A 27,793-nucleotide genomic window follows, 5' to 3' on the forward strand; every position below is an offset into this window, starting at 1 on the left:
GTGGAGTTGGACCTGGCGTCTTCGACTGTTCTTCCATGGCGTAGACTACGGAAATATGGGTTTTTGAGGGATGCCCATGGATTTTCTTCCTTCATTGATTAAAGGGTCCGAAGCTTCTCTAAAATTCTTCACTCCCAGTTGTGACAAAATTTCCAGACCACCATCTATGTGGTGAAGAACACGACGCGTAGGCCAATTCGTCGTTCCGGGTTCAGAAATTTGAAGGGATTCTCTCGCGATTTGCGGTACTGATCAGCGACAATCAACAGTGGAAAAGGAGATGGTCATGGGCAGGACGAGGAGATGGATTAGTGGGTTCTGTTCGTTGATTTTTATTCTCTGTCAGTTTGTAGACTACGCGGCTGCTTTACGGCCGATCAGGGAGAAATTAACTTCTTCTTCTTCTTCTTCTTCGACGATCTTTACGTCTGGCTCTTCCTTCTTGATTGATGAGGTTGGCTTCCTTTTTCTTCTCTTTCTTATCGTTTCTGTGATTCTACCTCGCTGCAATTGGAACGTAAATTAGTTTTTTGCGTGATTTGAAGTTTTGGAATTTGAAGAGGCGTCAATGAATGATTGAATCATGCACTGATCAGAAGAATTACGAAAACCCCTTATTCCGTTATCCGTTGTTCTTGGCTATGAACAGTTGAGAATGAACCTGAATTAGTGTTTTGTCAGCGATTATCTCCTTTGGAGTAACATCCATGATTAGGAAATATGTCGGTCTTTCAGCCAACTTAGTTAAGGCCTTCAAATTGAATTATCTGAATGAGAAATTTAACTGGGTACATCTCAATTTATTTGTGTTGGTCATATCTTCTGTTCGTTTCAACCGCTTGGGAGAAAAATCGGGAAAGGGAAATCTTTTAGATTGGGTGCATTCTTGGCTGAAAATAGTGAAGTTTTACTAGTAAAGGCTACTTTTCGATCAACTTAAAGTTTTTGCCGAAAACTGTTGCTTACTTTCATTTCATATCATAGTGGATATCGATTCTTTATGTAGTTATTATCTATTTGTATCGGTTTTCTTTAACAAAATAGTTAATAACAAAGTCTGACTATCTTTTGTTTCGCTAGCCTATTCTTCGGAGAAGTGATGACAACTTTGGCCCTTACTCTGCGAGGAATATCACAGGAACGTACAAAGGTTTGCTGTTTGTTTTGTATATTTTAAATTGGAATTCCTTTTGCCTGTTTTCATCAAACTTTATCCATTTGTTTCGATCTTTTTCTCTCTTTGGAAAGTTTTTTTTTATAAAAATCTTTCTCATTGTTTTTTTTGCAATTTACCTTTTTATTTACTAAATATTTTGGATATCGAATTTGGATAAAAAATAAGAGTACCACCATTGCTTCATATTGACTCAATATATGAAGCTCCACATTTCTGCTAAAATTTTGCACTTATTCTCTTACCTGATTCACGGGGGAAGTATAATTACGAGTCTGAACAGTGTTTGGCTTTGCTGTTTGGATAACTGTTTTGATTTTTTCTTTCTCGGGTGAAGCTTAGCAGTAGAATTTTTTTTGGTATTTATCTTAGCAATATGCTCTTCTGTTGGTGACAAACCCTAGAGAGTTTGGAGGAGAAGAAGGGTCGATGGAGGTTGAGAAATGAGAGAATAGATTGACATGAGGAAGTAAGTGGCTTACATTAGGGTATTTATACCCTATGAGAGAGAGGAAATAAGAGCTCCTAAAGGGCTTATAGAATAGGGCCCAAGAGGAGGATAAGCACTTAACTAACACCCCCCCGCAAGCGAAGTATGGATGTCGTCCATATTGAGCTTGGATACAGCACGTTGAAGCAGCGGCCGGGACAGTCCCTTGGTGAGGACATCCGCTGCCTGGTCAGCAGAGGAGACGTATTCGAGGTCGAAGAGCCCCTCGTCCATACGTTCCTTGAAGAAATAGCGGTTGCGCTCCATGTGCTTGATGCGCCCTTGCTGTCCGGGGTTCTTGGCTAAGGCGATAGTGAATTTGTTGTCACAGAAGAAGTGGATTGGTCCCATACTTCACGTGAAGATCGGCGAGATGTTGTGGATCCACTGTCCTCGGCTGCCCCATCAGCAAGAGCACGAAATTCGCCTCGGCACTGGAGCGACACCTTGTCCTGCTTGCTACTTTTCCAGCTGACGAGGCTGCCAAGAACGAACGTGCAGTACCCGTGGTAGACCGACAATCCACAACGGAGCCAGCAAAATCGGCATCGTGTACACCTTCACCGCCTTGTCCGAGCTATGAGGGAAGAGGAGTCCCTTGCCCGGGCAGCCCTTGAGATACGAAAGTACCCGGTGGGCGGCTTGACTGTGAATCTCTCGGTGAGTGCATGAACTGACTGAGCAGGTTGACCGCAAATGCAATGTCGGGCCGAGTGTGAGTCAGGTAGAGGAGTTTGCCCACCAACTGCTGATAGCGGTGAGCATTCGTCAAGGAGAGTCTCGCCCTTGCCCAACTTGACGTTGGGGTCGATAGGAGTGCTCACGGGCGCACACCGGTCATCCTGTCAAAGTCAGCAAGTCGACGGCGCACTTCTGCTGTGAAACAAAGAGGCCCCGTGAGGAGTACGCCACCTCAAGGCCGAGGAAATATCGGAGAAGGCCAAGGGCCTTGATCTCAAATTCCTTGGCCAGGGCGGTGCTAAGACGAACGGCTTCAGCAGCATCTGATCCCGTGATGAGGATGTCGCCGACATACACAGCAAGGATGGAGATCCCGGTCGGACGGTGGCGGAAGAACAAAGTGGCATCTCCGTTGCTCTGAGTGTACCCTTCGCTTTCAGAACAGCGGAGAACCGCCGAACCACATGCGCGGAGACTGCTTTAGTCCATAAAGGGACTTCCGCAGTCGGCAGACGTGGCCAGGGCGAGAGAGTAACCCGGGGCTGCTGCATGTACACCTCCTCCGTCAAGTCGCCATGCAAGAAGGCGTTCTTGACGTCGAACTGTCGGATAGCCCACGGAAGTGAGCCGCGAGGGCCAGGAGGCGTAACGGTCTCCATCTTCGCCACAGGGAGAACGCTCAAGTAGTCCACTCCGTAAGATTGGGTGAACTCGCGAGCCACAAGTCGAGACTTGTAGCGCTCAAGGGTGCCATCCGCATGATGCTTCTTGGTGTGGACCCACTTGCAATCCACCGCCCGCTTGCCAAGAGGAGGGGACGATGTTCCAAGTGCGGTTTCGGAGTAGGGACTGCATCTCCTCGTCCATCGCCGCTTTCCAATGAGGAGAAGCGATAGCATCGGCTAAGCGGCGAGGGATGGGATCCGACTCGATGCGGGCAAGGAACAGCCGGTAGGGAGTACTCAGCCGGTCGAAGGAAAGAAAATGCGAAAGAGGATAACGGGGCGTCTGAGTGCACTGACGAACCCCTTTCCGGAGGGCAATGGGCCATCCCAACTGGTCGTCATCGTCGAGAGAGGTTGAGGATGGCTCGGCCAATGGAAGATGAGCGGAAGCAGTGGGGGAGGGGGAGTCCTCGGGAGGAGGACGAGAAACCTCCACGGGAGAATCAGATAACGGAGCAGGGGAAGAAGACGCGTCATGGGAGGGAAGGAAAGGGTCATCAAGGGGAGGAGGCGCAACGGGAAGCGAGGAGGATGACTCGAGAGGGGACTGATCGGAGGAAGGAGGAAGAGGAGGAGCATGCCGGATGGCGGGAAGCAAAGATGGGGAGGACAGCACGTCCAAAGGCCCCTCGGGGGTCACCGACGGAGAAGAATCAAAGGGAGAGGGATCATGGAATGAGGAAGAAGATGCGGGAGCGGTGGGCTCCAAGAAAGGAACGGGCCCCAAGTGGGGAGCCGAGGGGGCCGCATCCAACGGGAGGCGGGATGAGGAAGAGTGGTCCCCAAAATAGGGTTCATGCTCGGCAAAGGTGACATTTGCCGAGATGAAGTATCGCCGAGCGGGCGGATGGTAGCACCGATACCCCTTCTGAAGAGAGGAGTACCCAACGAAGACGCACCGAACAGCACGAGCGTCAAGCTTTGTCCGGCCCGGAGACGTGTCGTGGACATATGCCGTGCAGCCGAATATCCGTGGCAAGAGACCCGTCCGCAGGCACGTGTCGGGGAAGGCCGCGCTCATCCGGTCCAGGGGGGTAGAGAACGCCAACAGCTGGGTGGGAATGCGATTGACGAGATGGGTGCTCGTCAGGACGGCATCACCCCAATACGGCCACGGGGCCTTGGCGTCGATAAGGAGCGTCCGGGCCGTCGAGGTGACATAGCCGATGCGACGTTCGGCTAGTCCGTTCTGCTCCGGGGTGGCAGGGCATGAAGATTCGTGGAGGATCCCCCGGTCGGCGAAGAAGGCGTCGAGGTCGTTGTTGAAGAAGTCGCGGGCATTATCCGAGCGAAACCGCTGGATACCCCGACCAAACTGCGTCGCCACCATCGCACAAAAATGACGGACATTCTGCGCAACTTCCGACTTCGCGGTGAGGAGGTAGACCCACGTATAGCGAGTTGCCTCGTCCACAAGTAGAAGGAAGTACCGATGACCTTTCAAGCTAGGTTTCGGGGCAGGTCCCCACACGTCGCTATGCACCGGAACAGCGGGACAGATGTGTGAGCCGAGGACGGAGTGAAGGAAGAACGGCGATGCTTCGCCAACTGACAAGCGTCACACACCAAGGTCTTAAGGTCCAAGCCAGAACATAATTCAGGGGAAAGACGGTGAAGAGTCGCAAAAGGCGGGTGGCCCAGCCGCTGGTGCGTCATCAGGAGTCGGCCCCACCGCTGCTCGGCCCCCGTCCGAAGTGTCCGGTGCACCGCGAAGCACTGCGACCGTCCCCCATCATCCAGCAACAGCAGCCCGTTCTCCCGCCTAATCCGTGTAGTCCGGCCGACCTTGTCAGACAGAAACATGCCGTCAGGTTGGAGATGAAATGAGCACTGGACGGCATCAACAAGGCGTTGTGGTGACAGAAGTACAGCCCGCAGGTCGGGAACGTGGAGGACGTTGCGGACCACACCAAGGCCGTCCACATAGACTGCCCCGATTCCAGCCACGCGTAGTCGTCCACCCCCGGCCGTGAGAACAGTACGTGCACCACTATGCCGGACGTAGGAGACGAACCGAGTGTTGAGGGGGGTCATGTGCTCAGTGGCCCCCGAGTCAAGCACCCAAGTCGTGTCCGATACGACCGGCGAGTGAGATGCCGTATGGCCGCAATACCAAGTGTCGGCAGGGGAGGGAGACGCACCAAATGTGCCGAAGTAGGCGGTCGAAGAAGGCTGCATGGCGGCCACCTGATCACGGAGCCGGGCAAGCTCGGCTTGGATGCTGTCCAGAGCCGTGGTAGACGTGCTCGGGGCCGGGGAAGATTCAGATTGGGCCAACATGGCCTTGCTGTCCGCCTCTTTCTTCTTTCGCCAGTCGTTGAGACGTTTAGTGCACTTGTTTTTCCAGTGGCCCGGCTTCCCGCAATAGGTGCAGACGGGTGTTTTTGCAGGGCGGGCAGCGGCTGCGGAGTCGGTAAGAGGGCCGAGGACTGCCCAGCAGCGGCAGCAGGTGCTGCCAGAAGCGCAGAGGACTCAGCCGGGTCGGAGGTGGGAGTCCCATGGAGAAGGAGATGACTCTCTTCCTCCTGGAGCTCCTGAACCAACGTCTCGAGATCCGGAGGGCCATCTTTGTTGTGCAGGGCCCGACGACGAATGGCCTCATATTCCCGGTTTAGGCCGTTGAGAAACCCCATGATGCGCAGGATAAGCATGTTCTGATAGGTCTTGCACTTGGGGTCGTCCGTTGGCAGGTAGTGGTCCACTTCATCCCACGCCTTCTTGTGTGCGAGAGCATAATCGGAGATCGACAGAGAGCCCTGTTTCAGGTTGGAAGCTTGAGCAGCGAGGGCGTAGATGCGCCACCAATCATTCTCCCGCCCGCAAAATTTCGTGGCTTGGTCCCAAAACCCTTTGACCGTTTTCTGATGGGGAAAGCGGTCGCGGAAATCGGGGGCCAATGTGAACGTGGACAGCCACCCAAGGATGAACTGCTCCTCGGCGTCCCAAGCCGCATAGTGATGGTGATCGGCGGTCAAGGGATGCTCGGTGCAGTGCTTGTACAGTTGACGGGATTTGAGGGTGGTCTCGATGAAGCGAGACCACTGCAGAAGATTCGGGCCGCGGAGAAGAGTTGATTCCGGGACCAGAGGCAACGGATGAGTGATCTTGTAGGAGAGCGGCTTCTCCGCAAAGTCGGTCTCTGTGTAAGGCATGGTCTCTATGTCGGTCTCTGCGCGGCTGACTGCGCGGCTGGCTGCGCGACTGGCTGTGCGGCTGGCTGCGCGGCTGGCTGTGCGGCTGGCTGCGCGGCTGGCGGTGCAGCTGGCTGCGCGGCTGGCTGTGCGGCTGGCTGTGCGGCTGGCTACACGGCTGGCTGTGCGGCTGGCTGCGCGGCTGACTGCGCTGCGGGCTGCGCGGCTGGCTGTGCGGCGGCTGGCTGCTGCGCTGCTGGCTGGTCGCGCGGCGGCTGGCTGCGGCGGCTGGCTGCTGCGCGGCTGTGCTGGCTGCGGAGCGGGCTGCGCGGCGGCTTGCTGCTGTGCGACTGGCTGGTCGCGCGGCGGCTTGCTGCTGTGCGGCTGGCGGGCGCGCGGCGGCTGGCTGCTGCGCTGCTGGCTGGTCGCGCGGCGGCTGGCTGTGCGCGGCTGGTCGCGCGGCTGGCTGGTCGCGCGGCTGGCTGGTCGCGCTGCTGGCTGGTCGCGCGGCTGGCTGGTCGCGCGGCTGGCTGCTGCGCGCTGCTGGCTGGTCGCGCGCGGCTGGCTGGTCGCGCGCTGGCTGGTCGAGCGGCTGGCTGCTGCGCTGCTGGCTGGTCGCGCGGCGGCTGGCTGTGCGCGGCGGCTGGTCGCGCGGCTGGCTGGTCGCGCGGCTTGCTGCTGCGCGGCTGTGCTGGCTGCTGCGCGGGCGGCGCGGCGGCTTGCTGCTGTGCGACGGGCTGGTCGCGCGGCAGCTTGCTGCTGCGCGGCTCGCTGCTGTGCGGCTGGCTGTGAGGAGGGAGGGAGGGTGAGATCAAGGGATCTCAAACCCTAAAGGGTGATGTCAAACCCTAGAGAGGAGAGGGAAGGTCAGGAGCCCTAGAGCTCTGATACCATGACAAACCCTAGAGAGTTTGGAGGAGAAGAAGGGTCGATGGAGGTTGAGAAATGAGAGAATAGATTGACATGAGGAAGTAAGTGGCTTACATTAGGGTATTTATACCCTATGAGAGAGAGGAAATAAGAGCTCCTAAAGGGCTTATAGAATAGGGCCCAAGAGGAGGATAAGCACTTAACTAACAGTTGGCGCACTTGCGGGCATTGTGGATGGTAGTTGAGATTAAATTTTTTGATAAAAACTAGTAGAGAAAAATAATATGTGAAATATAAAATTCTTTCCAATCCCTGGAATCGTGTTTTTGACTTTCTTTAGAGGCTCAAGTATTGGAAAAAAATACCAAATTTAGATCAATATATGATACGACCCCCTCTCTAAACTCCTGGGAAGAACGATCGTGCAGATTCCACTTCCACAATGTCGTTAAGAGAGAAACCGGAATTGCAATTCAATAACCCGCTCTGGTCTCAAGATAGAACAACGATAACAGAAAAAAAGGATAGAAGATAGATGGATAGCAGCGGGAGCAAGTAGGCGGCCGAATCGGGAACGCCTCCTTCCCACGGAGAGAGAGAGAATCTCCTCCCTCCTTGAAACTCCGCAGAGCACCTTCGCCAAAACTCTTCCTACCTCCTTGTCCCATGCGTCTGTTCTCCTTATAGGTTGTTAGCTCCCGCTCCCCTCTTCCCGCGACTGGCCGGAAACGCCGGGTGCGTGAGTGACGACTGCGACAGGAGTGCGACGCTTTTTCTTTCTATTTTCCAAATAAGTCCTCGTGATTTCGCTATCATCATGGGGCTATCAGCATTTTAGTGATTTTTTACTCTGGGACCCATTGGAATCTGTTAGTATTCCCAACACATGTCAGGGGCATTAGTTTCCCTCTGTCCCTGTAGATCTCCCCTGAGGAAAGCAGTCAAGAACTAGACCTGCAACCATTGTTACTTCCTTTTTTCTGTCTATCACTTTCTCTATCTCTCTCTCTCTACCCTTCGAGATCATTCCCTGATGGAGACCTACCGATGTCTCTATTAGAATCTTTATGCTATTGATTCTGGTACCATATTTTCAAAAACCAATTATGCTATTTTTGCTTATGAAACTTAAAGCAATTTTTTTGCTCGTTGAACTTGAATTTAGTTTATTTCAGGTGAATGGAAACTTTTTGATTCTGATTCTGGATCTTCAAGGTATTTTCGGTTTGGAAAAACCCGTGGTATCTCTATTTTTGAGTTAGTGAGTACTCCCGGAAAGATAAGGGGTGTTCATTACGTTCAGGTACTGGTCTTGGCCTTTTCAAAATTTAAACTGAAAGATTATCTGCTCCTCATCATTGTTATGTATTTCCCTCAGGACGCTTGGTTTCGACCTGAATAACAGCATTTTTTTACTTGGTCTTCTCACAGATTATTTGTGTCGTCAATAGTAGATCGCTATTGAATAAACATTTGGCTAGGATATTTGACTTTGCCTTCAAGATTTAAACCCAAATATGCTCGAATTAAATTTGGTCATGGTAGACCTTTGCACTAAGGACTTTTAAGATACCTGATTCTAATTTATTCGCCTGATCTTCCATGCTCGAATAAACATTTTTCTTAAGCATCAATGATGTTCAACATGTAACAATGATGAGAGGTGGAAGTGAGAAACGTGGAGATTAAGGTAACTTATGAAAAAAGTTATTTGAGGAGAAGGCTTTGTTACAAACCTCCCAAAGACTTATGAGAAACATCCCAGAAAGGAAAGGCGGGCGGCCGTTCACTCCTAGGAGGTGGGAGATCAGGCGGAAAAAGACTATATAAATAAATCCCTGGCCTCAATTGAGGGATCCAGGTTTTTCTTTTGGAAAGTCAAGACGTTCTCCCTATGGGAGGACTGCATTGAAAAAGAAACTACCCTAACGCCAAAAAGACAGAGATACCCCTGATAGTGGTCGGGGGCCCTAACATACTTATCCATAGCCTATACGACCTGTGACCTTTTGATGTTAATAAATCATTGCCTATTATATTTTATTATGTCTTCCTAAATTCATTTCAGGGGTCTGTGTCTCTCCATGATATAATTGAAGAGAAAAAGGAACTTGCTCCTGTTCGGATGAGAGTAGAAGGGGTGTACATATGGCCTTACAGGCAACTTCGTTTGGTGGTCACAAGGTCCATATTCCTAAAATATTTTTTTGTTTGTTTCTTTGTCTTCTTAATCCGTGCCATCTCTTTTGCTTGAAGTTTTTTTAAGCTTTGCATTGTTTTCAAATGTTTTTACATTTTAGTCCTTGGTTTTATTTTTTTGAATTTATGTTCTGTTTGCAATCGGATCTTTTTTTTTATTTCTTATGGAGTACTTTTCATATTCCCAGTGAAACAGATGCGGAGTCGGGTCAGGAAGAATATTTTTCATCTAATCCTTATCATTTGGTAAGCAATGCTCTGATTTTTTTCACCGTCTCCACTCCATTTTTATCAATCATTCGGCTGCGTGGTTTTTGGGCCATTCATTTGTTTTCTAAGGCGATCCTTAATAAAATAAATTAGAAACCAGGATGACCGTTTGCTAAATTCTAATCACAATTGGGAGCTGGGATACTTGCGATTCATAAGCTTCTTTCACAATTATTTTTGCTTTTTATTTGAAAACATAATCAAAACCTGTTTTGCCCTTTGAATTGGATATCTTTCTAATGACATTCAAAAATGCCGGAAAAGTCTTATTTTCTTCAATTGAACAAATAAATTTGCTTTCATATGCCATAGGAAGATCAGATGGACGATGGGAAAACTTTTGAAGATTATTTACCTTCACGTTAACTGCCCAGAAAAAAAGTGAATCACGCATGGTTATGAAACAAAAATGAGAGGCATTGAGAAGACCTTTTTTAAAATGCGATGAAGTGATATGATGGAATGCTCTTCACGGCCAATAGGTGCCATTTGATCATAAATTAAGTGCTTCCTCCCTCTCTCTCTTTTCCTGCCTCAGGAACTAGAATGCAACTGACTTAGTTCGTAATCTGATATAAACTGCAATGTGAAACAATACTCTGGGAGAAGGAAAGTACTGTGATGCACCCGCAGATAGTTCCCAATGCTTTTCTAGGTCAAGAACTACAGGTAATACCTCCCTCTATCCTTCTGTTAGGGTTGACGTCTCTGACATCTCCTTAGTCATTCTCCAAACTTCGTCGCCTGAGCTCTCTCCCCAAGTCCAGTTCAAGGACGTCCATTCCCTTTCCTTGCCTGTCTCTTTTATGGGGTGCTTGCCGGGACACCCTAGTAACATCCTGTATGGCTGTTACTATCATAACACGCCGCTTGCGACGGCATGTGGCTCATCGGTTCATCTCTTCTTATTCTTTCCAACATAAAAAGCAGTTGGTACCATATCATAACCATGACTAAAATTACTCTTGTTCTTATACGATAACCATTGGATATGGATCCTTTTAGTCATTTCAGTTACCAAGGCCATTGCTGTCATTTTATCTCCTAAGGGTCTTTCTCTCTTTAAGTACCTATAGCCATCTCCTGAGGAGGGCAGCAAAGGAGTATAGTGAAGTTGTGTTCGGTTATCTTATCTTGCGTCCTCTCTCTTCTAGAGGACGATCTTATTGCATGTTCTGTTTTTTTCTTTCCGTCGGTTCCCCTATAAGAACATTGAGGTTATTATCATCTTCACTATTTTTCTATCACTATTAAATTTAGTTTTCATTGCTTTAAAGTGAATCTTATCATGTTGGAGACAACTGAGACGCTACATACTGTGTTCCTTCTTTGAAACAGCTCGGGGCCTTTTCTTCTCAGGTTTTATCAGAGTCTTCAAATGACAAGAGTCAGTGGAGAAAATGTATAGTTGTTGCATTTCTACTTTGACGATGGTTATTCAGATTATCCCCTATCTTTGCTTTAAGATTTCTTCGCTTTCAGCTCTAGTACGCGAGATGGAGAAGCATTGCCGTGTAGAAATAGCAGCGCAGCTATCTCTTGCGTCACCTACATCAAGGAGTGAGAATCTATTTCTTTTTTTTATATATTCTGTGCACTTCTATGTAGCACTTCAATTTAGCTTCTCATTCTGTTTTTTATTTTGTTTCTTTTCTTATGGACTGTCAAACAATGATCATCCCCTTTTCTATTTATTTTCACCACTTATCAAGGAAGATTTCAGAAGTATCTTCGTATTGTCTATTGGTATTTTTTGTGCGGAGTTCAGACACTTGTATGTAAACGAAAACCCATAAACCACTAGTTAAAGAAGTTGAATTGAGAGTCTTGAGAACTGTTACGAACCACTCCGTCTAGTAAGCCCACTAGGGGCATTTTTGTCTTTTGCATTTCCTCTGCATTTGCCTTTAAATATGTAGCCCTCCTCGTTGGAGTTGTTAAGTTGTTATTTCCTTTCGGTAGTCTCTCTCCCTCTCGACAACACCCACTCAGTCGAGCCCCGTTCTCTCCGGCGACGCCCACTCCGCCGCTTCTCCACCGTTCTCATCCCCTTGGTGATGTCCACTCCGCCAGGGTCGTCTTTGTTCCCTTCCTATTTGCCAAGTGATTTTAATGAACTATATTTTGTGTTAACTTTTTACGCTCTTAAAGCCCAGACTTTGCCCGTCCTCAATCTAATTCTAGGTCTTCATAAAAGATTACCAAAATTAAATAAAAAAATTGGCTGTCGGGTAATACTTTATTATATACTTCAATTTTCTCAAGTTTACTTCTCTGTCACCTGTAAGGTTTGGGTGCATAACGAGTTTCTCCAAAAGAGCCTAAAACGGGCTTTCCCATTCCATGTAACCTCTAAATTTATGGGGGCTTTGAATCATTAATTTATGTATGACGAGCAATATATTACAAAGGACAATCCCTGTTGTGCGCCTCTCCTTTAATTATCGGGTCAAAGCTTGCAGACTTTGCTTTTTATGTTAAAACTCACTACATATTTATTATTGCATCTCTTGAACGGTCAAAGGTTCCTCTCGAGCAACCAAGGGTTCAGGAAGAACTCCTGACATGCCACCAGAGCAGATCTTACAAGGAGGTTCCAGGTTAATTCTTAAAGGTCATCTAATGTTCACGATTCTGCTGCATTCACCTCAGCCCATTCCACAGCATAACAGATTCAGTCCTAGGAGGAGACATGAGAAGCAAAATCTGCATCCCTTCATATCAGCATGACAACTAAGATGATTCAGAGCCTCAGAAACTGTTGAAATCTGATAAAGTTCCTATTAGGACTTACCGTATTAAAAAGAAGCACAGAGGTGGGACATCACGTGCGAACTCTCATGTGAGAGTTGAAATTTATTGCAGGCGGGGAAGGTGGTGATTGTAAGTAAGGAGGATGCACACATGAAGTAAACTCTCTGAGTTTTTCCTCCAGCAAGTTGGTTGTGCTTCAGTCGAGTAATGTCCTACAAATCTCCTGTAGTTGTTGATTAGTCCTAAGAATCCCAGCGGTTGCTTGAGTGATGTTGGTGTGGGCCATTGTTGAATCAGCTCAATTTTACCAGCATCAGTTGAAACTCATTATGCAGATATTCAAAAAAAAAGAATTCGACCGTGTCCTGATGAAATCCACATTTCCTTGGATTGATGCATAACTGATGATCTCTCAGTAAATCCTAAACCATCTTGATGTGTTATCTATGCTCCTCTTGGGTTTTGCTAAAGATACCAATTCAAAACGTTGCAATAAGGTTTGAACACAAAATTTATCAGCCCTTGGAAAAGTTGCAGGGGCTGTCAACAACCCAAAAGGCATCAAAATAAACTTCAAATGCCCTTGGTGAGTTTTGAAAGCCGTTTTGTATATATCTTCTTTATTCATCCTTATCTGATTATTCCCCGATTTGAGATCCAATTTAGCAATTATGCTTTCTCCCTACAGTTTCTCTAATAATTTGTCCACCACTGGTATTGGGAATCTGTTTGGGAGAGTGATCTTATTCAGTGCCCTGTAATCAATACATATCCTCCATCCCCCATCTTTCCTTCTGACCAGCTAGGCCGGGCTTAAAAAAGGACTCGTGGATGGCCTTATTACCTTTGAATATAACAATTCCTGGGTGAGTTCTTCCAGCTCATTCTCATGGAGATGTGAGTATTGGTAAGGTCTCATATTGACCAGTTTAGATCCTGGTAGCAAATGGATGTGGTGGTCTATGTTCCTTTGGGGAGGTAAGAACAAATTGCAGTTGAACAATGAAGGGTAAATAGTTTTCAATCTACCAATAATTTGAGTAAGTTCAAAAGTGAGTACCACTGCTTTATTGGGGTTACATATAGCGAGCAGCTTTCTGAACTGGCGCTTGCTTCTAACAATTTTCTGAGCACTTCCATTTCAGCAACTCCAAGGGATCTAAACTCGTTATCTGCCTGTAGTATATAAAGGTGGTCTTGCCATAAGGTAGAAGTTCCCGGGGTTGGAGGGTCGAAATGGGAATGATAGGAGGGGTCGAAGAGACGAGGTAGGGATTGACCAGGGATTAGCCGGCTGAAGATCCGGTGAGACGATCACGGGGGACAGGGATCATGGACGGTCAAGGGTACGGGACTGAGATAGGGAGGATTGAGATAGTGAGCCAAGAGGCCAATCTTACCTTAATTCTTGACTGCCCTCCTCAAGGGAGGGCTATATATATTTATAAGAAAAGGAAGCAATCTACCCTAAGCATGAGATGACTAAAATGTCACTAGTGGGCTAAAATGCCTAAGATACCCTTAGGGATAGAGGATCGTATCATACTTCCAGTATCCCACATCAATTTTGCGCAGTGAGAGAGGCAGTAAATCTTGAATAATATCCAGACTTCGCAAATGAGTGGTACATTTAAGTAGATGCCCTGAGACGATCTGAGACAACTGACTTCCAGCATATCATCAAATCTTGGACTTTCCAGTATTGGAATTCACAATGTTGCCAGAATAGGACCGCTGAAATTATGAGTTGCTCCTCCATCTATGAAAACAATTACTGGTTGACCATTGATACTGTCCCACATCTTCAATGATCCTGCCGAAGAATGTCTTTTCCTTGTTTCAAATCTACTCGAGCGAGGAATAGTGCCTCTTCTGTGATGGGGTCTTTGTCTGTCTGCCTTAAATCTTCTTCGATCGCTGCTGGAGGAAATGGTCCTTAATCTCCTTCTCGAGTTTATAATGAGATACGAATTTTGGGCATCGATGACCTGGAGTAAACATGTCATTACAGTAGTAGGACAGGCCTTTATCTTTCCTCTGCTGGTATTCTGAATCAGTTACTCTCAGATTGTTGCGACGATTATTTTTGTCTTATTGCAGTGGAACCAAATTTGACTGCATTCCAGAAGGACCAGCCCTGTTGCTAGTGTAAGGCCTGGAAACATTTTGAGCTTTCTGAGAAGAGTGTCCAGTTGGTGCATAGTTAACATGTTGAGTTGCTGTAGAACTCTAAAGTATGTTTGCATAAGGTTTAGGCTGTTTGCAAGCTCTATATATTATGCCCAAATTAGTTTCAATGCGAAGGGATAAATCCATAATTCTCCTCAACCCATAAGGCCTGTAACGCAAAACTTCCGTTCAGATTTAATGTCTGAGGCCTCTCAGATATGCACTTTGTTGAACTCCATGCTAGGGCTTAGAGGAAGGAGAAGAATGAATTCCTTAACTAGAATGTACATGAGGAGGGGTATATATACCCTAGGAGAGAGAGAGAGGAGAATATGAGTTAGTGATAAGTGAGGGAGCCTAGTGGGTTTATAGAACATGACCCACTAGGAGAGGCCTCTCACTAACAGCCCCCCGCAAGCGAGGTATGGATGTCATCCATGCCAAGCTTGGAGGTAGCACGAACAAGGAGAGGATTTGATAATCCCTTTGTGAGAACATCGGCCGCCTGGTCGGATGACGGCACGAAAGACAAGTCGAACAAGCCCTCGTCCATCCGCTCCTTGAAGAAGTAGCGGTTGATCTCCATGTGCTTGATGCGACCCGTCTGGCCCGGATTTTGAGCCAAGGCAATAGCCGATTTGTTGTCACAATAAAAGTGGATCGGACGGGTGTACTCGACGAAGTTCGCGGAGCACCCGTGAATCCACTGAGCCTCAGAGGCCCCATCCGCAAGTGCCCGGTATTCTGCCTCTGCACTCGAACGTGAGACACGATCCTGCTTGCTGCTTTTCCAGCTCACAAGGCCCCCCGAAGACAAAGATGCAAAGACCGGTGGTAGACCGGTAGTCCACAGTCGAGCCTGCATAGTCAGCGTCTGTATATACCTTTACAGTCGGCTCTGAGCTCCGGGGGAAGAGTAAACCCTTCCCGGGACAGCCCTTCAGGTACGCGAGCACCCGGTGAGCTGCCTGACGATGAATCTCATGCGGAGCATGCATGAACTGACTGAGAAGGCTAACTGCATAGCTGATGTCGGGACGCGTGTGGGTCAGATAGAAGTTTCCCACCAACTGCTGATATTGATGGGTGCTAACCGGCGGAGAGTCACCCCCGGCGCCCAACTTGACGTTGGGGTCGATGGGGGTCTTCACAGGAGCACAGTCGGTCATACCCGTCAAAGTCAGCAGGTCCACCGTATATTTCTGCTGGCTGATGAAGATACCACGAGCCGAGTAGGCCACCTCGAGCCCCAAGAAGTACCGGAGCTGACCAAGGGCCTTGATCTCGAACTCGCGAGCAAGGGAGCGGCTGAGGCGTGAAGCTTCGGCAGTGTCCGACCCGGTGATCAGGATGTCGTCCGCATAAACGACCAGGATAGCGACCCGGCGGGCCGTGACGGAAGAAGAGTGGCTTCCCCATTGCTCTGGGTGTACCCTTCGGCGCGCATGACGGAGCTGACGCGGCCGAACCACATCCGCGGTGACTGCTTCAGTCCATACAAGGACTTCCGCAGTCGGCAGACGGTCCCCGGAGGCCCGAGAGGGTAGCCCGGAGGATGATGCATGTAGACCTCCTCGGTAAGATTGCCATGAAGGAAGGCGTTCTTAACGTCGAACTGGCGAATCAACCACCCATGATGAGCGGCCAGCGCCAGGAGGAGGCGGACGGTGTCCATCTTCGCGACCGGAGAAAACGTCTCGAAGCAGTCGACGCCGTAGGACTGAGTGAAGCCACGAGCCACAACGCGATTTGCGGCGTTCCGAGAGCCATCGGCGTTGTGCTTGGGGTGTGAACCCACTTGCGAGGCGGCCGTCTTCCGGGCGGTAGAGGAACCACATCCCACGTGTGGTTTTTGAGCAAGCGCGCATCTCCTCATCCATCGCCGCTTTCCAATGAGGACAAGCGATAGCATCGGTTAAGCGGCGTGGAGCGAAGACAGAGTCGATGCGGGTCAAAAACAGGCGGCAGGAGTACTCAACCTGGCGAAGGAGCGATAGTGAGAGAGGGGGTAAAGGGTGCGGGTGCACTGGCGGACCCCTTTACGCAAGCGATAGGCAAGTCAGGAGTCATCGTCAGCAGGAGAAGAAGACGACTCGGAAATGGCTGGCGGAAGAGAGGAAGGCGAGAACTCAGCAGACGGGGAGGGAGCGGAAGCAGGAGGCGAGGATTCGGGGGAGGAAGATAATGGAGTAGGCGCAATGGGTGAGGAAGGAAGGCCGACCGGTGGAGGAGAAGAAGAGGGGGGTGGAACGACTGTGGGAGGAGAGACGACGGTGGGAGGAAAGGGAGCAGCGGGCTCCAGAACCAGATCCGGCTCCAAGTGGGGGGCCGGAGGAGATGAGGGAGAGAAGAAGGGTTGAAATTCAGAGAAGGTGACATTGGCGGAGACGAAAAACCGACGAGAAGAGGGATGAAAGCATTTATACCCTTTCTGAAGCGAAGAGTAGCCAACAAAGACGCATTTGAGCGCCCGGGCATCCAGCTTTGACAGGGAGGGCGTCGTGTCATGAACATATGCCGTGCAGCCAAAGACGCGGGGAAGAAGGTGAGTGCGGAGCTGCGCGGCGGGAAAGGCAGCCGACAACCGGTCAATCGGAGGGCTGAACTGGAGGGTCGGGGTGGGCAGCCGGTTGATGAGATGAGTACTCGTCAGAACGGCTTCCCCCCAATAAGTCCACGGGGCGTGGTAGTCCAATGGGAGAGTGCGGGCAGTCGGCGTGACGCCTGTCGCGCTCGGCAAGGCCATTCTGCTCGGGCGTCGCCACGCAAGACGTCTCGTGGAGAATCCCATGGGTGGTGAAATACGAGGTCAACTCCTGGTTGACGTAGTCCCGCGCATTGTCGGACCGGAACCGCTGAATAGTCCGGCCAAACTGAGTCTGAAGCATGGTGCAGAAGGCTTGAACAGTCGAGGAGACGGCGCTCTTGGACAGCAACAAGTAGGTCCACGTGTAACGGGTGGCCTCATCAACAAAGATCAAGAACCACCGGTGTCCCTTCAGGCTGGCCTGTCGCGACGGACCCCATACATCGCTATGAATGCGATATAAGGGAACATCACTGTGAGAAGTCGACGGAGGGAAGGAGGCCCGGCGATGCTTCGCCAGTTTGCATGCATCACAAACAACAGAATAGAGGTCCAAGCCAGTACACAATGTCGGAAAAAGTCTTTTCAAAACATGGAAAGACGGATGCCCGAGCCGCTGGTGAGTGAGTAGAAGCCGCTTCCGGCGCTGGTCCTCGACCGTCAGCAAGCACCGCTGCACCGGGGTCCCCGACCGCCCCCTCTCGTCCAACAGCAGTAGGCCATCCGAGCGCCTAATTCGCAAAGTCTTCCCCACCTTGTCAGTCAAAAAGATCCCATCAGACTGAATGTGGAACGAGCAATGGACCGCATCGACGAGTCGCTGCGGTGACATAAGTAAGGTCTGAAGGGACGGAACATGAAGGACGTTGTGAATGATACCAAGGCCATCCACATGGATCGACCCGATACCAGTCACGCGAAGTCGTCCCCCACCCGCCGTGTGGACAGCTCGACCACCAAGGTGCCGCTCGTAGGACATAAACCGGTGGTTGAACGGGGTCATATGCTCTGTGGCCCCAGTATCAAGCACCCAGGTGGTATCCGAAACGAAGGGAGCTTGGAGGGCCGAGTGTCCACAATACCACTGATCTGACTTGGGAAGGAAGAACGCACCGAAGTCACTGAAGTGAGCCACGGTAGGCTGCGAAGAAGACACGGTCTGCAGGGCAGCCAGCTGGGAGCTGATACGGGCAAGTTTGGCAGTCAGCTGGTCATTAGTCATGGCTGGATGGCTGGAGCTAGAGGGCGACGGGGCCGGTGCCTGGGCAAGATGGGCTCTGGCTTTGCGGGACCGGCGAGACGACGAGGCAGGAGCTGATGACGACGAGGCGGCCTCCGGATCCCGGGTACTGTCCAAAAATTTCTTGATGCACCGGGCCTCAAGATGATTCGGCTTGCCGCAGTAGGAGCAAACCACCGGTGCCCGAGAGCCCGAAGAAGGCTTGGGCAGCAAGGGAGGTTGCTCCGTAGGGCGGGACAGGAGGGCAGCACTCTCGCCGGGGGACTCGGCAGGCAGGTCCAGCAGCGGACGTTGACGACGAAGGCTGCTTTCAACCTCCGTCAACTCCTTAACCAGACCATCGAAGTCCGGAAGAGGAGTCTGGGAGTGAAGAGCCCGGCGCCGGACATCCGCATATTCCGGATTCAGCTTGTCGAGAAATGACATGTAGCGGAGCTTGAGAGCATGGCGGCGGTCGACGCAATTCGGATCCCCACCGGCATGTAATAGTCCACCTCGCGCCACAGGGCTTGGTGGGCAAGGCTATAGTCCATAATGGACATGGTGCCATGTCGGAGTGCACTCGCCCGCTCGGCCAAAGTAAAGATCTTCCAGTCATCAGCATCATGCCCGCAGTAGCGACGGGCGTGCTCCCAGATCTCCCGCGGAGTCGTCAGGTGGAGGAACTTGTCATAGACCTCCCGAGAGAGAGTGTGAGTCAAGAGCCAGGAGTGGACGAAGTACTGCTCGGCACTCCAGGCCGGGAAATGCGGGTCCGGGACGGGGAGGGGCTGGCAGGTGAGATGTTTCTGGAGCAGACGGCCGCGCAGAGTGTACTCGACGAACTTCAGCCACGACATCAAGTTCGAGCACTGAGACGGCAGTTATCCGGGCGGAGGGAGAGGAACACCGATTTTCGGCGACGGGAGTTCCCGGGCAAAGTCAGCCGCGGTGAAATCTGCTTGGGTTGACGTCGGGGCGGTGGATGCAGACGGATCACTGCCCATGCTGGAGGTAGTCGACATGACGGCAAACAGCAGCAGCGGCAGCGAACGAAGAACCAAACACGGTCCGACACTGCTGGCGGACAGTAGCTGCTGGCGGGCGCGGCGCGCAGGCGGCTGCTTGCGGGCGGCGGCTTGCGGGCGGCTTGCGCGGGCGCTGCGCGCGCAGGCGGCTGCTGCGGGAGGCAGCTGCTTGCGGGCTGCTGGCGGGCGCGTCGCGCTGGCGCTCCTTGCGGGCGCTGCTCGCGGCGCTGCTCGCGAGCGGCAGTGCGCGAGCGGGTGCTGCTTGCGGCGGCGGTTCGCGGCGGCTGCTCGCGGGCAGCAGCGATGAGCGAAAAATGCCCCCTTTTCCCAAATCAAGGAAGCAGGGAGAGGAGATCCGCGAGCAAAGAACAGATTGAGAGGGTGATAGTGATAGTGAGAGGCCCGCACAAAGGCTTAGGGCTAGAGATGGGAATCAAGAGCTTTGCTCTGATACCATGTTGAACTCCATGCTAGGGCTTAGAGGAAGGAGAAGAATGAATTCCTTAACTAGAATGTACATGAGGAGGGGTATATATACCCTAGGAGAGAGAGAGAGGAGAATATGAGTTAGTGATAAGTGAGGGAGCCTAGTGGGTTTATAGAACATGACCCACTAGGAGAGGCCTCTCACTAACACACTTTGTTTAATTTCAGTTGCTATCATTGGCAGTTGAATGACAATCGATTCAAATTTAGTACAAATGTCATGTACAGAGTCAACTTGGTGGATGTCACACAATTATTGATGAAGAATGTGAGCAGATAACGCTCGTAGACTTTCAAAAAAATATTGAAATGTAAATATGAAACCATGATGAAATTCTCCTTAATGTGTACAAACCAAGTGGGAGCTGCGTCGTCCAAATCTAATGCAATGAGATGTAATTTATCTTCGTCTGACATGGCATGTAGTCTGAAAAATCTTTCGATGCACGTTAACTAGTCTTTTGATTGGTAGTCTTTGAAAGCGGGAAGATCACCTTTTTGAATTTCCAGTCAAAGTCAATCATTTGATCTTGAGCTTGTATTTGGTTAGTCTCCCCAATAGGTGGTGTAATAACTGGTGCTTTATTCTTCTAGCTGGCACTAATAGAGGCCACTTCTTTCATCAGGCGCTCTAAAACGTTTTGTGGCATAGACTTGGTTGTTGTAATCCTAATTTGGTAAAGCATCTAAGCGTCCTTCCAGATCACCTATAATCTTAGGAAAGAATGAGCTCTGATACCAAAATGTTAGAAACTCCCAGGATGCACCAATAAATTCCAAGAACAATCCACCAAATCGGAGATCTGAATTTTTCTACAACAGAAGTGTTTGTTTACATCTCACTGAGACAAAAGATATGGAAATGAGAGAGTAAGATAGCTAGGATAAAGCCAGGGAATTCGGATAAAAATCCTGGGAGAAAATGGAGAGTGCTGACTCAGCTGCTCCCCTGAGATCTGAACTCAGAGAATCTCTCGCCAGAGCTCCAACCGACTTTCTTGGAGAAAAGCGCCAAGTATTCTTCATGCATGCGTCCTTATTTATAGCCGCCCTATTTCCCGCCTATATTCAATTTAAACTCTCACGTGCAAGCTCGCATGTGATGTCCCAACTCTGCTCTTCTCAATACAGTAAGTCCTAGTTGGAACTTCATCAAAATCCCTGGGGAAAGAGATAGAGAACAGAACATGAGAGAGAGAAGAGCCCTGCTGCCCATTAATTGGGCAAATAACGCAGATGGAGAACAGCCTAACTCACTTCTCATTAAGGCTCTGATACGTTGCTAGGGTCGAAAGGATACAAATAAACCCGAAATGTAATGATTTGATGGGGATTCCTCAGTTTTACTCATTTTGCTCTCTTTCTTGTCCTGTCTCCGGTACATCCTCTGTGGGATCATATCAAATTTCTTAACCCTTTTGTTCGGATAGAAACCGTCAAGAGAAATTTTACATAAAAGACCCTTCCTAAAAGAAGCATATTGTGATACATCTGAGAAATATGTCAGAAGGGAAAAAAAATGAGACAAGTGAGAACATATCACAACCTGAAAGAGAGGATGTTTGGTTCAAGGGGATCTGAATGGGCAAGTCAAAGATATTTGAGAAAGGTGGCAGAGCATCAAATTGCAAAACTTTAAGGATGTGTTAAAGAGCAAGAAGAGACAATAGATTTGGAATATGGGAGAATGAGGAGGCAGCAGAGAGGGAGGCAGGGAGAGAAAGAGAAAGAAAGATAGAGTCAGAGAAATATGCCAGATATGTGCTTGGTCCCATATCATCCTATATATTTCATACCCTCTATGATGCGTTTGATATATACTTGTATATTCTTCTCTTTTTGGTTTTTCTTAAATTTGTCTTCTGATCCTAGATATGTTGGTCACAAAGTTTCTCGTGTAGTATTGATGCAAGTCAATGGTTGGAGATCTTATTGTTTTGAAGTCATTCCCGTTTTTGGTCTGTCAGATAGTATTGTCCTTAACTGTTCATTTCTTTACTTGTAATCAGATGGGGTTCGTGATAGATACCGCTTGGAAGGCATAATGGAGAGCCCTTCAATCAATGAAGATGGCGACTGTTTCTCAACAATCAGCCTAAATGCCACTTCCGTCAATATTGAACTTTACTATAACAAGGCAGTAAACTATACACTAATGGTTACTTTTGTATCCTTTGGTTCGGACTATATTTTGATGTTATAATGCCTTTGGTATTTTAATGTCTTCCTGTGCAACTCCTTGACTATCAAACAACAGATTTCCTTTCTCCAAGTTCTTTTGTTGATTCGACAAATGGAGCATAGCAGTACCCAATCGGTAATTATATTTTTGAAAAAGCAATAGTTATAGTTCTTATCCATTCAAACTTGTTTTTATTTTAAATTTAGGGGGCCGCTAAGGTTTCTATTGTAATGATCGGGCAACAAGCTATTATGGATGCCTATCTTTGTCTCCTGCATTTAACTGCGGGTATTTTAGTTGGTAAGTGCTTTAAAATTTCCAGTGTCCTTCATGCTGCTATTTCATCATTTAAGCACAATGCTAGATTCCCTTACAGGTGAGGAAATGAAACTACAAATAGCAAAATACAGATCAGCAATAATAAAACGAGAGTACTTTGGCGTTGAATATATACTAGCTGTAAAAAATTTGGGAATTAGTTATGTTATTGTTGATCACCTTAAATAGGTTTTCTAAATCTGACTGGATGGTAAATTTAGTTTTTCGTTATTATATTTGCTAGGTTATGCAATGAAAATATTTCATGACCCTTTCCAGGAACTGTGCCATTTCTCTGGGGATCATTTTTATATTCTATTTTCTCCTTAAATGAAATTTGTTGGTTCATTTTGTTGTTTTTGTCATTTCCATTGAGAAAGTATATGGCTCCTCTGGTGGGGATTATATTTTCAAATCGTCATATATTTGTAGGTGATACACCTATGTTGTATCAATGAATTATCTCCAATAGAAACTCAAGAATTTGCCAATATCCACAAATTTTGAGTCTGAATTCGATGTTGAGAGAGAGAGAAGAGAGATAGAAAGATAGCAGAATCAGACGATAGGATGGCTCGCCCTTCCCGTGATGGAGCTCCTTCCTCATTGTCGTAATTCCCTCCCAGATCGGCGGCGTAGCTCCGCGTCTCTGGTCCTCCGGCAACATAACCGTCGCAGGCCTGAATCAAGAAAATGCCGTATCCTCCAACGATCATGACTCCCTTTTATTTATAGGGTCGAGTCCCTGGTCAGGTCTTCCGGTCAATGGTCCGTTGACCCGCCCGCCTTTTCCTTTTTTGGTACTTTCTTGAAAAGTACATATCAGTAGGCAACACTTCATTTTAATTTTTCTATTTCAAGCAAACTTTGAGCCTGTAAGGTTTTCTTTAAATGTCCATTCTCTTTTGCAGAGTCTTTGTTTAATGCTTTTGCGACTGCGGCCTTCTTCAAATTCGTAGTTTTCTCTATCTTTGAGATGCGATATCTTCTCGCAATATGGAAAGCTAATAGACCATTGAATGCTGGAGAAAGTTGGGAATCACTGAGGCAAGAACTATCATCTCTCTATAGCCGTTTCTGTAAGTATGCTGACACTTATCTTCACTTTTCAATATATTTCTTGGCTTTGGTTAGATTTCCGACTTGTTTACTATTTTATTTGAAGGTGTACTGACTTAAAGGGACTGGTCCCTCCCAGTACTCTCTCGAGGGTTTACATTTGAAATATATTTTGTTGACGAACTTCATAAATTTTTCCTGTTAAAATCGAAACTACATTTAAATGGAGGATGTAGGGTTTTGATAGGTATTTCTCATAGTTTCCAAACAATATCTGATCTAAGCTTCAAGCTCTCAAGGGCAACCTTCAACATTTACCAACAGCTCCAATGCCATTTATCCTCTAACTTGAAAATTTTGCAAAAGATTTTACAAACGCATTTCTATGGATTTGTCTCTCATGCGACTCTGTTAAAGTTGGGTTTAAATGGTCATTGTTGACTGTTTTATGGTTACGTAGAAACAGATAAAGAATGAACTTTCAATTTTAGTTTCTCCAGGGCAGAAACTGGGTCTAGTTGCAATGTTACCTCATGATTATCAAATTTGTCAGTTCTTGTTTGCTGTCAAACCTACCTCTCGTCTTCTGCAGACACTCTTGCCTTCGAGGTTTGTGATGACACTCCCATTCCCCACACCATTCCAGATCAATTCCTCCATCGGTGTCTTACTTTTCCTCAGTCTTCACTATTTTTGAAAACATTCCGTCAATAAATTCCATGAGGCTCTATAAATGTTCTACTGATAGAAGAACCTTACACCTCAAACTTTACTGAGTATAAGTTAGTACGTTGAGTCCATATACTTGGACTGTAGACTCTAAATGTCAGGACATTGAATCTGAACACCTAACACTGAATAATTGAAACCATTTAACCTTCACTATAAACCTTTACCACTCTATCCTTTGTTCTGTTTGTTCATTTAATAACTTGTGGAGACAGGAATCTTTAGTGCGTATCCTTGGTTGATGGTTTCATATGATATTTCTATATGTCAAAAATCCGTTTATATTTTTATAAACTAATGATAGATTTAATATCTGACATCTTTGTTTAATTTCCAGATGGGGTACTCCTAGGGGGTATTCTGATCATGTACGAATTCCGTAGTATCTTGCGTTACGTACTGCTCCTCATGTACTCCTTCTGGATCCCCCAAATAGTGAGCAATGTTCTTCGTGACACAAGAAAGCCTCTGCATCCCCATTACATCATTGGGATGACCATCACTAGGCTTGCAGTTCCACTGTACCTATTTGGTTGCCCAGAAAATTTCATGAGAATTGAGGTTGATAAGACTTGGTGTATATGCTTGGGAGCTTTTGTCGGAGTACAAGCAGCAGTTCTTCTCCTGCAGCATTATCTTGGATCTAGGTGCTTCATACCTCGCAAGGTTCGTGAATCTCTTGCTTTGTCTTCTACAGACTGTTGTATGATCATGCCTTTTTGAAAGGATATGTGTTCTCTTTTCTCCAAGTTTTGTTTTCCGTAACTTAATGTTTTGCATTGTGATGGATCCTCCATGATTTGGTTGATTAATAACAACACTGGACCTAGCGTGGACACTAATTCGGTCTAAAATCTGGAACAAACCTAGCTTGGACACTAATTCGTCCTAAAATCTGGAACAACCGAGAAACAAATTATCTAGGAAGGGGAAATGAAGGTTTGGGATAGAATGATCTCCAACTCCATTTCTTCAAGAAAAGGATCTCCAACTCCTGTCAGGGGTATTTTGTCCTTTTCCTTTAGAATCGTTCTCCTTTAAATACCTGAAACTTTCCGTTAAGGTGGGCAGAAACTTTCTGATTTGGCAGCAGGGCAGGGGCATTAATCTAGACTTGCAGCTATTGTAATCTTCTATCTTTTTTCTATCTTTCTCTCTCTTCCCTTCCGAGATTCTTTATCGAAACCCACATCAAGGTCGTTGTAAAACTTTAAAATGATCAAAGGTCCCAGGGTTATCCATTTTCAGGCAAATAAGCACCCATAACTCTTGGACCCTAGTGATCTGAACTATAATCGGAGTGCCTGCAAATTCTAATCGCTTGAATGTCATGAGGATTAGCCCATTATAGACCCTCTCAATTCGCTGTCATCTGGTGATTCTACTCCACCCAAAACCAAGATATTGTTCCGTTATTTTGGGGTCTTGTCTTTTTTTTTTCTTTTCTACTCTTAACGTTAAAAAAGTATCATATCAACTTGTTCCGACCTAGGATAATAAGCCCATGAGCGTGTAATATAGTTCTGCGCAGTTGGATGGATATTAGCCCTGTCACTACTTTTGCCTCTACTACTTCTGCTCACTGTCGTCATGGTCTAAGTGATGTCCGTGCATTAGATCATTAGTTTTTTGCTGAGGATTAATGCTTCTAAAATAAAAGGGAAGCTTGGTTTATTCAACTATCTTTCGTGTTGATAAGTGTGGAAACAGTCTTACCAATATTTTCTGTGAAATCAACTTCACGATTCTTATTTTTCGTACTAATTTGTGAGTAGGCATATCTTGTCGAAAACTTTCCCTTGGTATTTGTTTTTTAACCTATCAATACATTAGCAATGTATTTTCCCAAATGCTACTATCAGCTTTAATAGTCTCTGATATCAAATGATCCTGAAGTTTAAAAATAGAAAAAAAAGAAGTTTATGTTGTGACTTGATCGAAGCAGGTAGCTTCATTTTCTACCAGTTTATACTAACATCTCTCACTATTTGTGCCAGATATTGCCTGAGAAGTATAGTTACTACAGAAAGCTTGACAATTGTTCATCTCAGTCCGCTGATTGTGTAATCTGCATGGCCAGCATTGACACTACACAACAGCCCATCGACCATATGGTATGAAATTCTCTGCCACAAAGTTGTTTTCATCCAAAAATATGTCCAAATAATTATGTTGGAAGATATATTAGAATAAATGTACTGGAAATGGATATCTGATCTGCTTTTCTTCTGTTCAGCTTACTCCCTGCGAGCATTTGTTCCACACTGGATGCCTACAAAGATGGATGGATGTAAAGATGGAATGCCCAACTTGCAGGCGGCCATTGCCACCAGCCTAAATTCAATTATTCTGTATAATAATTTCTAATGAAGAGGTCATCTACCCCCTTTCCAACTCAGTTTTGGTAACTAGCTATCTTTTATGCACGGCTCTGTAGTCCTTAATACTCATTGACCATTCTTTACTTTTTTGCTTCAGGTTGTATGTTGGTCAATACTCGCAGCAGACAAGTCAAAGCTTCTTTTTCTCCATAGCAATTGTAACTTAAAAGAGAGAAACAGAAAGAGAGTAATGCTTCAATATTTATATAATAGTTACTTTGTCTTCATTGAAATGTTACTCTCCTGTTAGGTAGGATTGGAGGACAATGAAGAATTTATCATTTTTAGAGGAGTCATTGTCGTCACTAGTCATTCATAGCTGCAGACAAATGACGAGGATTACGACGATGTTGAGTCATCTTTAACATCATCATCGTAGTGCACACAAATGACAATGGCGATGATGACTCATTGTTGTCCTCTCATCAGCATCCTTTGATCCTTATCAAGGATTTCAAACCCCACCGATAGGTTGATAACTCCAATATTGGGTGTGCATAAGTTATCTCTCCTTTTTGCATTTTTATAGTAGGACTCAAGAATCAAGAATGATGATGAGAAATAAATCCATTAATTACTGTATATTGCCTTTTTTTTTTGAAATAATTACTGTATATTACTGTATAACAATTGAAGCTACGTATTCTGTAAAGCATGATGTTGGTGATGTAAGATGAGGATCATCTATGTCCACAGAGCGTATTCTGTTAGCTGGTTGAAATTAGAGGATTTCCTGCCGTACGATGCCAGAAATTGTGACACGGAATCGTCTAATGTGATACATTTCAACAAAGATCCTCGAGTTGATCTCGGGACTTATGTTGAACTTTCAAATCTTTAATCATCTGGGAAAATGTTGAAGCTATGTGATAGTTTTTTATCATTGTTTTCATACACATTCTAATGGGGTGTTTCGAGAATTTATTTCTGGCAAACGCTTGAATGATAAGTATTAGCTTACAGGAGTGTCACAGATACTTTCAGTTTTAAGTACACTTTTTGTGTGATGATATGATGACTATTAATGATAGATCTTGTCTTGATTTGTTCAGTCATGACAATTATACTTGAACGAAGTCTAGATTGATAACATAATATTCGGGGCTACTATACTTTTTAATATTTCATTTTCACCAATTCTAAAATAATGGATCCTACAAAACTTTTCTAATAAGATGTACTTTTTACTTGTTGGGGGTATTTCTTTCTAATTTACCTCTGATATTCTTTCTAATCCTTCCATGCTCTAGTTTGAGTCCTAGAAGAAAGTTCCCCTAGCAAAGCATGTAACTACGGAAGCCAGATGTACTAATTACATGTCTAAATTACCAAAAAATATTT

At 46.9% G+C, this 27,793-nt stretch overlaps 1 protein-coding gene across 2 annotated transcripts; it reads left to right on the plus strand.

Annotated features, from left to right (window-relative positions):
* Window positions 1-26,685, plus strand: LOC144704916 (transmembrane E3 ubiquitin-protein ligase FLY2-like). 2 transcript variants are annotated; one of them, XM_078577501.1, is made up of 15 exons: window positions 1-454; window positions 1,081-1,150; window positions 8,247-8,374; window positions 9,140-9,255; window positions 9,459-9,516; window positions 10,900-10,942; window positions 11,023-11,100; window positions 21,793-21,950; window positions 22,041-22,100; window positions 22,172-22,265; window positions 23,195-23,362; window positions 24,409-24,737; window positions 26,069-26,185; window positions 26,308-26,445; window positions 26,550-26,685. In XM_078577501.1, exons 1-14 carry the CDS (start codon window positions 281-283, stop codon window positions 26,407-26,409), a joined length of 1,695 nt encoding a protein of 564 aa, XP_078433627.1. In that variant the 5' UTR covers window positions 1-280; the 3' UTR covers window positions 26,410-26,445; window positions 26,550-26,685. The 2 variants fall into 2 exon arrangements, with proteins under 2 accessions (XP_078433627.1, XP_078433626.1); XM_078577500.1 differs by having other exon boundaries at window positions 2-454; window positions 10,879-10,942.
* Window positions 26,686-27,793: the final 1,108 nt, after the last annotated feature.

This window comes from Wolffia australiana, chromosome 6 (genome assembly GCF_029677425.1).
Source record: "Wolffia australiana isolate 7733 chromosome 6, ASM2967742v1".
Taxonomy (NCBI): Eukaryota; Viridiplantae; Streptophyta; class Magnoliopsida; order Alismatales; family Araceae; genus Wolffia; species Wolffia australiana.

Coding starts and splice junctions, on each gene's coding strand:
- LOC144704916 (XM_078577500.1), top strand. CDS start 281: ATGGTCATGGGCAGGACGAGGAGATGGATTAGTGGGTTCTGTTCGTTG. Junction 1,151..8,246: donor TATCACAGGAACGTACAAAG/GTTTGCTGTTTG, acceptor AGTTTATTTCAG/GTGAATGGAAACTTTTTGAT. Junction 8,375..9,139: donor GGGGTGTTCATTACGTTCAG/GTACTGGTCTTG, acceptor AATTCATTTCAG/GGGTCTGTGTCTCTCCATGA.